This window comes from Neoarius graeffei, chromosome 11, assembly GCF_027579695.1.
Source record: "Neoarius graeffei isolate fNeoGra1 chromosome 11, fNeoGra1.pri, whole genome shotgun sequence".
In the NCBI taxonomy this organism is placed as follows: Eukaryota; Metazoa; Chordata; class Actinopteri; order Siluriformes; family Ariidae; genus Neoarius; species Neoarius graeffei.
In genome coordinates, this window is record NC_083579.1 from 44,057,039 (window position 1) to 44,067,217 (window position 10,179).

Sequence of the window (10,179 nt, forward strand, 5' to 3'; positions counted from 1 at the left end):
ACCTACTCTACCAGGGAAAGGTAAGACAGAATTCATCTGAGAGAGAGAGCGCGGCACGATGGTGTAGTGGTTAGCACTGTCGCCTCACAGCAAGAAGGTCTGGGTTCGAGCCCCGTGGCCGGCTAGGGCCTTTCTGTGCAGAGTTTGCATGTTCTCCCCGTGTCCGCGTGGGTTTCCTCCGGGTGCTCCGGTTTCCCCCACAGTCCAAAGACATGCAGGTTAGGTTAACTGGTGACTCTAAATTGACCGTAGGTGTGAATGGTTGCCTGTGTCTAAGGCCAAGTTTACATTAGACCGTATCTGTCTCGTTTTCTTCGCGGATGCACTGTCCGTTTACATTAAAACGCCTGGAAACGCCGGGAAACAGGAATCCGCCAGGGTCCACGTATTCAATCCAGATCGTGTCTGGTCCGGTGCTGTGTAAACATTGAGAATACGCGGATACGCTGTGCTGAGCTCTAGCTGGCGTCGTCATTGGACAACGTCACTGTGACATCCACCTTCCTGATTCGCTGGCGTTGGTCATGTGACACGACGGCTGAAAAACGGCGCGGACTTCCGCCTTGTATCACCTTTCATTAAAGAGTATAAAAGTATGAAAATACTGCAAATACTGATGCAAATACTCCCCATTGTGTAGTTATGATTGTCTTTAGGCTTGCCATCCTTCCACTTGCAAGTGGTAAGTGACACGCATGCCCGACATGCACTGGGATCACACACACAGCGGCTCAGTCCCGAATCACTGCTCGTGCGCTTCACTCGCGCGCTCTGTGAGCTGCGCAGGGCCGGAGTGCGCACCCTCCAGAGGGCACTCGCTGTTCAGGGCGGAGTGATTTGGAGCGCAGGATGCCTGCGGAGCCGAGCGTATCCGTGTATTGGCGTTGCTGTGTGCACGCGAATCGTGTATTGGCGTTGCTGTGTGCACACTAATCATTTTAAAAATGTTAATCTGATGATCCGCTGATACGGTCTAATGTAAACCCCACCTATGTGTCGGCCCTGTGATGACCTGGCGACTTGTCCAGGGTGTACCCCGCCTTTCGCCCGTAGTCAGCTGGGATAGGCTCCAGCTTGCCTGCGACCCTGTAGAAGGATAAAGCGGCTACAGATAATGAGATGAGATGAGAGAGAGTTTAGCTTCGCTTGCTTTTCATGGTTGTAAACATTGGTCTAACCTTCAGTTTTACAATACCCTACCTAACCCAAAGCCTAAAAAAATGATTGAAATGTCAATTAACCATAACAGTCGTGTCGATAAAACAAACAAAAAAAGTGCCAACACATGCCCTGACTGCACTGGCCTAAAACTCCTCTTGTAAAACTGCTCTCTGCAGTCAGATATTATTGGACGCTGCACCTTTCCCTCGATTGGGCGTGGTTTCAGCACCTTCAGCAGACACGCCCCCAGCGTCTCAGGTCAGAGAGTACTGCTTATTATTTCACGATTCTGTAAAATCGTCGATAATCAACAGAAAAATAGTTTTTAGTTACAGCCCTAATGTTATTATTTTAATGTTTATTATGCAAATGTTTTCATTCACTACATAGTTCCACTAATTTCATTTGTGGTTTTCATGATAAAACTTGATGAAATGACTTCAGTTTGTGTATCAGTACTTTTTGAACATTTTCAGCACATTTTAATAATAACACAGTAATACTGATAACCGTGATCATTTTGTTCACTTGAATCATTATATTAAACGTCCGTACTATTTCATCTCGAACCCTAACAGTGATCACTGCTTCTAACTTTCCTCTGCAGCCACACAAAACACTTCTGTTGGTGGGGACAAATTCAATGCTCACTGTGTTGTCTGGATACAGTAACACTTCAACTCTTAAATAGTTGATGTTATTTATACACAGAAACCTGGAGAGAACCTCCTTGACAATACGTCCTTGAAGAGAGCTTCTGGGACAAGCCTTCTTCAGTGAGATGTGCTGAATAAAACAGATGTAGAAATAATAATTCATGTAAAAATGTAGTAGGCTTGAGTTATACATACTCACCGGCCACTTTAATAGGAACTTGTTCATGATTCTAAGATTACTGTTCTTGGCTGCAGCAATGGACCCCAGTGTGGTCTTCTGCTGTTACATGCTGAGATGCTTTTCTGCTCACCGCGGTTGTAAAGAGTTGCTGTGAGTTACTATATCCTTCCTGGCAGCTCAAACCAATCTGGCCATTTTCCTCTGACCTCTCTTATCAACAAGGCGTTTCCACCCACAGAACTGTCGCTCATGCTGTGGTTTTTTTTTGTTTTTCGCACCATTCTGTGTAAACTCTAGAGACTGTTGTGTGTGAAATCCCCAAGAGATCAGCAGTTTCTGAAATAGTCAAACCAGTCCATCTGGCACCAACGCCCATGCCACACACAGTGGAAGTCACGAAGATCACAATTTTTCCCATTCTGATATTTGAAGTGAACATTAACTGAAACTCTTGATTTGTATCTGCATGATTTTATTCATTATGCTGCTACCAAGGGATCGGCTGATTAGATAACGGCATAAAACAGCAATTGGATGGGTGTTTCTACTAAAGTGGCCATGAGTGTATATAAAAATTAATAAAGATTGGTTAATATGTTGTCATTCAACAGTACAGTAAAGTGCAACACTAACAAGAAATACCAGGATTTCAACTGTGAAATAACTTAAGAAACACACAAACACGCACAGTTATGACATAAAATTCTCTATTTAATCTATACAGAATCGAAATAAAAGTCCTAGCTCAAGATTGTCACTTTTTCCACAGCACACACACGGGTACACGTCAAAAGCGGCAAATAAAAAGCACAAACAAATTCCAAGTCGGAACATAACAGCGTTAATCTGTCAAAAAAAAAAAATCCAACAAGCTTTTTAAATCAAATAGATTGTCACCTACATTCACTAGAGCACTAACATCAACGCATCTGTTTCCTATAAAATATATGTTTCTTATCAAAAAATTATATTAAATCTAATGGCACTTCTACAAAGTCTATTCAAAATGTTCTCCGTTTAGTAGCATCTTTTATTACTTAAGTCAAACTCAGTAAAATATTTGCACAAGAAAGAAATCAATAAATAACTCTTATGATTATACAGTTTCACAGTCTGAACCTTAGAAGACGATATTCCAGTACTGATGCTTACATACACACTTTTGTTGAAGAAAAGCATATCTGTGCCTTAAGTAATGGCTCGATTTTTCAAATCCAAGCACATCTTAAAGAATTATTACTGGTGCTTGTATTATCCACGATTACACTCCTGCTGGTTGTACGAGATTAAAATATCGGCTCACTGCTGATCACATGGCCGCATCCGAACAGGAAGTTACTTCAAGTATAATGCACCTGTTTCCTCTATGTACTATACACAGCCTAATATTATAATATTCTGTTCTTTTAACATGGTGTGATATTTTATATCATAAAAACACATTTATCGTACCTTCAGTTTATACATGAGAACCAAACACAAACACAATGTTACCACCTTATGCTGCTTTTTTCCATTAGTAACATTCAGCTTGTGCAGATTGAATAATTACAGGCCCACAATAATGCCCAATAGTAATGTGAATGAATTTGCTGTTGGATTAATGTGTATCAACAAGGCACATACCGTGTAGATCAAGTCGATGCATATTACTTCAACATACTGTATGAACCTCAGTGGAGTCAGATTCTCATCAACACACACACACACACACACACACACACACACACACACACACACACACTTCAAATAAAGCACCTACAATTTGTCAGTATTAGCTGCATCAAACAGACCATCAGATAAAGACCTACTTTCCAGTTCTGCTTAGTAATAGAATTACAACATTCTCGGAAAACGTTCTGTAATAAGAGTTGTTCATGTAAGTTCTACTAATTTCCAGTGTTCCACAGAAAATTTCAGCTGAAGACCCTTCGATGAATTCAGAGACGCTTTTTAAACAGCTGCCCAACAAATGTGCAACAAAAACGAAACGCTTTTAGAGTGTAATCTAGTCAGTGACAGTCACACGTCTTTGCTCAGATCCTTAACGACCCTAATGTTTGTCTTTCTCTCTCTTTTGTTTTTACAGGAAATATTACACTAAAAAACTTGTTTGTAACATTTCAGAATGTGATGTGTTACTCCCTAAATAAATACCTGTTGTTTTTTTTTAACTATCATTATTGTCGGACTTCATCTATTGCAAGTCTTGGTGACATTGTGCTTCTGAATCTGCTACATCTGTCCCAGTGTTACAGCATTACAGGCTTTAAACAGACCAACAAAACAAGGGAAGACGTCAACTTCGAAAGTCAAGAGATCTGAGAGATTCCAGATGTCGTCAAGAAAACAAAGATAAATAAAATGCATATTTACAATAAATATACAGTTAGAAATAGCAGCCTACAGAATATCAGTGTATGTATGTATGTACAGTCTATGTATGCACAAAGCAAGTGCGTCTTATCATGTCTAGAGTCAATTCTTGACAGTGATTCAAATGGCTTATCTACACAAGTTACAGTGAAATGATAAACCGAAATACAGCAACTGATTTTACAATCAATCCATTCAGTGTAGCCAAAACAGTACCCATATGACATATTAGGACCTAACACAACTGTCAGATGTTTACAGGAAACCCTGAACCGACAGAACTAATAAATAATTCTAATCAAGTTTTCTCAGGAAAAATGAAACAGGATTATGTGGACTTTTAGTGCCTCTTGTCATTATAACTATTTAAAAAAAAAAAAAAGCACAACAACAACAAGGGGGGGGAAAAAAAACCTGAACCAAAACTGCCAACTCAAAAATGTTAGGTAGGAAGAAAGGATAAAGTTAAGTAAAAATATATAAACGCTCCAACATTCACGTTCCATTAGAAAAAATTTTTTAATTGTTAGTGTTTTCAGTTAAATAGGATTAATAAAAACCCACCAAAATGAACACAATGCTAGCTAATGAATAAAAAGTGGGTTATTTGAGTTTCATCCAGTGTTTCACCTCATTCAGCTTCTCAAAAAAAAAAAGCCATTTCATTCGAGTTCTTGCAGAAAAAAACCTGCAATAGTTAAAATAAAAAGGTAGTATTTGCCCTTACAAATGACCGATGCATTCATTTTATTACTTCAGAAACTGTTTCCAATTCAAGAGGAAACACATGCCCCTGTTTCCCCATTAGTGATAAAGAAGTGAAAGCCAAATCATTACCAACTTCTCTGCCATTCTGGATTCAGCAGTTAGGACTTAAACCTGAACAGAAATCAAAAATCTGTAAATTACGAAGCTATGATTCAATTATTTTGCAGGTATAACTTAACCACAAGTTTCAGTTGTTCAGTACAATGTTTCATCCATTCAGTACAATACAATTTCTTCAAAACTTATACCATTTGTGATACGACATGACAAAAAAACAAAACAAAACTCATTTAACTTCAGATGACGCTGCCAGGGACTGATCAAGCGCATCAAAAACCTTCACTTGATACTTCTCCACTGAGTGGAGGGACTCCGATAGGACCTATAGTCCTAAACTGTGCATTAAAATACAGCAAAATACTGAATCCGATATTTTAGTTGTAACATCGAGTGCATAGTCACCAAAATCCACTGTGGCTTTAGAGAAGGACATCCCTCTGTGCTTAAGTACTTCATATGTAGGTCAGAAACAGGCTCTGCGAGTAGAAAAGGAGTGTGCTTATCCAATAGAGAGGGTCTTGACGAGGGCGCAGTGGAACTTGCGGATATGGCGATACAGGTCTCCTGACTGTGTGAAGCGGCGCTCGCACCACTTGCAGGCGTGAGGTTTCTCACGTGTGTGCACCACGGCGTGCCTACTCAGGTTGTGCGAGTATTGGAAGCTCTTGCCGCACGTGGCACACGTGTAGGGCTTCTCGCCCGAGTGTGTGCGCTCGTGCCGCTTTAATGTGTATGCGCACGAGAAGGTCTTGCCACACTGAGCACATGTGGGCACTGAGGTGTCGGGTGAGAGCTTGGTGCGTGCGCCCTCCCGCTCACGGAAGTGCGAGCTCAGGTGTGGCTGCAGGGCATGTGGTGTTGGGAACGCCTTGCTGCACAGAGGGCACACACAGACTGGAACAGTGCCTGTTGGTGGCAGGAGTGCACTGATGTCTGTGGAGGCCAGCTCATCGTCATCCTCTTCCTCCTCACTGTGTACTTCTCCTCTCCCTCGAGCCTCCTCGCTCCCCTCTCGGCTGTGGCTACGTTCCCTTTGTGCCACTAAAACCCCCACCCTTCCTCCCATCCCCTCCTCCTCTTCATCAGCGTCCAACCCCACCACCTCCTCCTCGTCATCTTCCATCATCAGGTGCTCCTCCGGGGGCAGCAGAGTGCCATTTTTGCCCCGAAAGAGGGCATCGAACCCTGTCATGGGCACACTATTCCCAAAGCTGGCACCCCCGCCCTCCTCCTTCACTGACAGTGTGCCGTGTTCGTCTCGAGCGTGCATCTCTATGCCCTGCTGCTGCCTGTCGAGGGCCAGCTGTCCCACATCTCTGCCCGACAGCGCCTTCAAAGACAAGTCCAGCGCACTGTCCGTGTCATCGGGCGCCCGGGACCTTTGGGACGCACCGCTGACGTCCACATTCGTTTTTCCAGCTGTTCGCACACGGGCCTCGGCCTCGGCTGACACATAATTGACACCTACAAGGTCCGGAGACCCGCCGAGGTGACCGTTAGCCTTCTGCCTTGCCAGTGCCGGCCTATTGCAATCTGTGATGTCATCCATGTCCATGTCATCTGCCATTTGGCCTCTCAGGGGGATTTTGCTGGGCTCTATCTCCCTGTCAGACAAGCTCTCTCTGTCCAGGCAGCTCAGACTCACACTGTCAACAAGTTTCTCATCCAGGCAGGACAGCTCCTTTTCTTTCAGTCTTCCCTTGCACACTTTGACAATGTCATACATATGCAGGTAACTAGCGGCGGCCAGCACGTCCTCCACCGGCAGCGTACTAAACTCGAGCTTACCCTCGTACATGAACTCTAGGAGCAAGCTGAATGCCGGTGCGGTCACGATGTCACTGTTCAATCGCACCACGTCATGGGTGTCCAGCTGGTCCCGATAGAAAAGATGGAAGTACATGCTGCACGACGCCAACACGGCCCGGTGCGCACGGAACCGCGCTGCACCAACCAGCACCGTACAGTCGCACAGGAAGCCCTGGTGACGCTGCTGACTCAGGCACTGCAGCAAGTGGCGGCTATGGTCTGGGAACTCCATGCTTCTCTCATAACCTGGCAGAGGGAACAGGAAAAACCGGATGTTGAATAAACAGGGCGAGGCGTTCAGATACAGTCGACAAAACAAGCTCAGCAAAGCGTGGACCACAGACCAGGAGACAAAACATGACCAAAAACAAGAGATCTCTCATACAAAACATGAGGATAAGATAGGACTGTTTTTAAATACAGCATAATGCAGAAAGTGTTTGAGTTAGTGTGGCATGGACAACTTTAGGATAATTAATGAAAACTTTCCATAAAGCAGACCATGCATACTCTCTCTATATATACACACACATAGAGAGATATCTCGGCGTGTAAAGCGGAAGCGCAGCGGCGTGCAGTGCGCATCGCTCTCACTGCGCTCGGCTGAATGAATCCCCCTCACCTGCTCCACGCGGCTTCACACACGGCGCTCGTGACTTTGCGCGCGCGCACAAGAAAGCAAATCGCTGTGCAACTCGCCACGCGCCGCTCAGCGGAACACAGCAGCCGCTCCGAACCGCGCTCGCGCTCCCACAGCAGCGAGAAAGAAATAGAAAGAGCCCGCGCGCGCGCACTGGCAGCTCAGAGCTCGCGCTCACGTCCGAGCAAAAAGCCGGGAGAGAGAGTGAAGTGAACTGGTGGCCTGTGCGCTAATTATCCCGCAAGCTGTGGAGTCAGCTGCTCTGACATCAGCGCCGTGCAAACGCTACCTCCAGCTGTGCTCGCGTTTACGCCATATGTTACCCGGAATCCGGCGACTAGATGGAGAAAAAAATAAAATAAAATACTGCTAAATAAATCACGGTTCATATCGGTACCGAACTTGTTTTTGCACTGATTAAGATTTTACACTCGGGCATGATCGCAGCCCCTTCATCTCTCCTTGTAGGAAAGTTCGTGAGAAAGAAAACAACTGGATATTTAAAGATCAATTTTTTAAAGTTATTCGCTTTACACTCGTTGTGAATCTTTATTATTCAGAAAATGTTAAATAATAATAATAATAATAATAATAACTTTATGGCTTATGATGAAAAGCAAAACACTAAAAATTATTCAAGAAGGTGAAAAGGTGAGCAAATGAGAAATTTCGCATGTTGGCAAAACTGCAGTGTGTGTGTGTGTGAGAAAATGTGTGTGTGAGTGAGTGTGTGTGAGTGAGAGAGTGAGTGTGAATGAGTGTGTGTGAATGAGTGTGAATGAGTGAGTGTGTGTGTGTGAGAGAGTGAATGTGTGAGTGAGTGAGTGTGTGTGTGTGTGAGAGAGAGTGAGTGAGAGAGTGACCTGTGTGTGTGAGAGAGTGAGTGAGAGAGTGACTGTGTGTGTGTGAGAGAGTGAGTGACTGTGTGTGTGAGAGAGTGAGTGACTGTGTGTGTGAGAGAGTGAGTGGCTGTGTGTGAGAGAGTGACTGTGTGTGAGAGAGTGACTGTGTGAGTGAGAGTGACTGTGTGAGTGAGAGTGACTGTGTGAGTGAGAGTGTGTGAGAGAGTGACTGTGTGTGTGAGAGAGTGAGTGAGAGTGTGTGTGAGAGAGTGACTGTGTGTGTGAGAGAGTGACTGTGTGTGTGAGAGAGTGAGTGAGAGTGACTGTGTGAGTGAGAGAGTGACTGTGTGTGTGAGAGAGTGAGTGAGAGAGTGACTGTGTGTGAGAGAGTGAGTGACTGTGTGTGTGAGAGAGTGAGAGAGTGACTGTGTGTGTGAGAGAGTGACTGTGTGAGTGAGAGAGTGACTGTGTGTGTGAGTGAGAGAGTGACTGTGTGTGTGAGTGAGAGAGTGACTGTGTGTGTGAGTGAGAGAGTGACTGTGTGTGTGAGTGAGAGAGTGACTGTGTGTGTGAGTGAGAGAGTGACTGTGTGTGTGAGTGAGAGAGTGACTGTGTGTGTGAGAGAGTGTGTGTGAGAGAGTGACTGTGTGTGTGAGAGAGTGTGTGTGAGAGAGACTGTGTGTGAGAGAGTGAGTGAGAGAGTGACTGTGTGTGTGTGAGAGAGAGTGACTGTGAGTGTGTGTGAGAGAGTGACTGTGAGTGTGTGTGAGAGAGTGAGTGAGAGAGTGACTGTGTGTGTGTGTGTGAGCCTTTAACGCCGAAGCAAGTCGCCACTGCACTGCGCGAGGAGGTGAACGAGCAGCAGCAGGAGGAGGAGGAGGCGGCGGTAGAAGCAAGCGCGCGCACAAACACACACAACTTTAAAGCTTCCCGTTTTGAGCTCGCGCTCAGTCCCGAACAGAGTACTTACAGAAATGTCGGCGCTTCCCGCTCCCTCAGACGCTCTGCCGTGTTCTCATGATGTGTGGCCAGATGTCGGTCTGTCTCTCTCTCGGCGCTGCTTTCTCGACTTCTCGGTTGTTGAGTCTCCCCTCTCTCTCTCTCTCTCTCTCTCTGTGTCAGGTCGCTAAACGCTGCAGTCTCGCGATAACGCGAGTGAGAGCCGTGGTGCTGTATTTCTGCTTCACCTCACAGCGCGGCAGTAACTCTCTGAGCTGAGCGCGCGCTCTTCCCCTCACCTCACCTCACACAGCTGTGCTAACGGGTCACTTTACTCATCCTTCACTTTAACACACACACACACATGCAGGATTCATTGATTAATTAATGAAAACAGATAGATTGAATAATTTAGCCCAGTTTATACACTTAGGCAGACAGTAACAAAGTACATTTACTTGAGTACTGTACTTAAGTACACTTTTTGAGTAGCTTGAGTATTTTTTTTTTTGAAACTTATGACTTTAACTCCACTACATCCCTCATCTGTAGCCGCTTTATCCTGTTCTACAGGGTCGCAGGCAAGCTGGAGCCTATCCCAGCTGACTACGGGCGAAAGGCGGGGTACACCCTGGACAAGTCGCCAGGTCATCACAGGGCTGACACATAGACACAGACAACCATTCACACTCACATTCACACCTACGGTCAATTTAGAGTCACCAGTTAACCTAACCTGCATGTCTT

The 10,179-nt window shown here is 44.9% G+C and overlaps 1 protein-coding gene across 2 annotated transcripts; it reads right to left on the bottom strand.

The window, feature by feature from the left end:
* Window positions 1-2,709: 2,709 nt before the first annotated feature.
* On the bottom strand, window positions 2,710-9,597 carry zbtb42 (zinc finger and BTB domain containing 42). Of its 2 annotated transcripts, none has more exons than XM_060933007.1 (2): window positions 9,464-9,597; window positions 2,710-7,257 (listed from the first exon to the last, which is right to left on the bottom strand). In XM_060933007.1, the coding sequence occupies exon 2, from the start codon at window positions 7,241-7,243 to the stop codon at window positions 5,702-5,704; it is 1,542 nt and encodes a 513-aa protein (XP_060788990.1). In that variant the 5' UTR covers window positions 7,244-7,257; window positions 9,464-9,597; the 3' UTR covers window positions 2,710-5,701. The 2 variants fall into 2 exon arrangements, with proteins under 2 accessions (XP_060788990.1, XP_060788991.1); XM_060933008.1 differs by lacking the exon at window positions 9,464-9,597 and adding an exon at window positions 7,634-7,796.
* Window positions 9,598-10,179: the final 582 nt, after the last annotated feature.

What these genes read in the sequence shown, in the direction of transcription:
- zbtb42 (XM_060933007.1), bottom strand. Translation starts at nt 7,243, where the DNA reads ATGGAGTTCCCAGACCATAGCCGCCACTTGCTGCAGTGCCTGAGTCAG.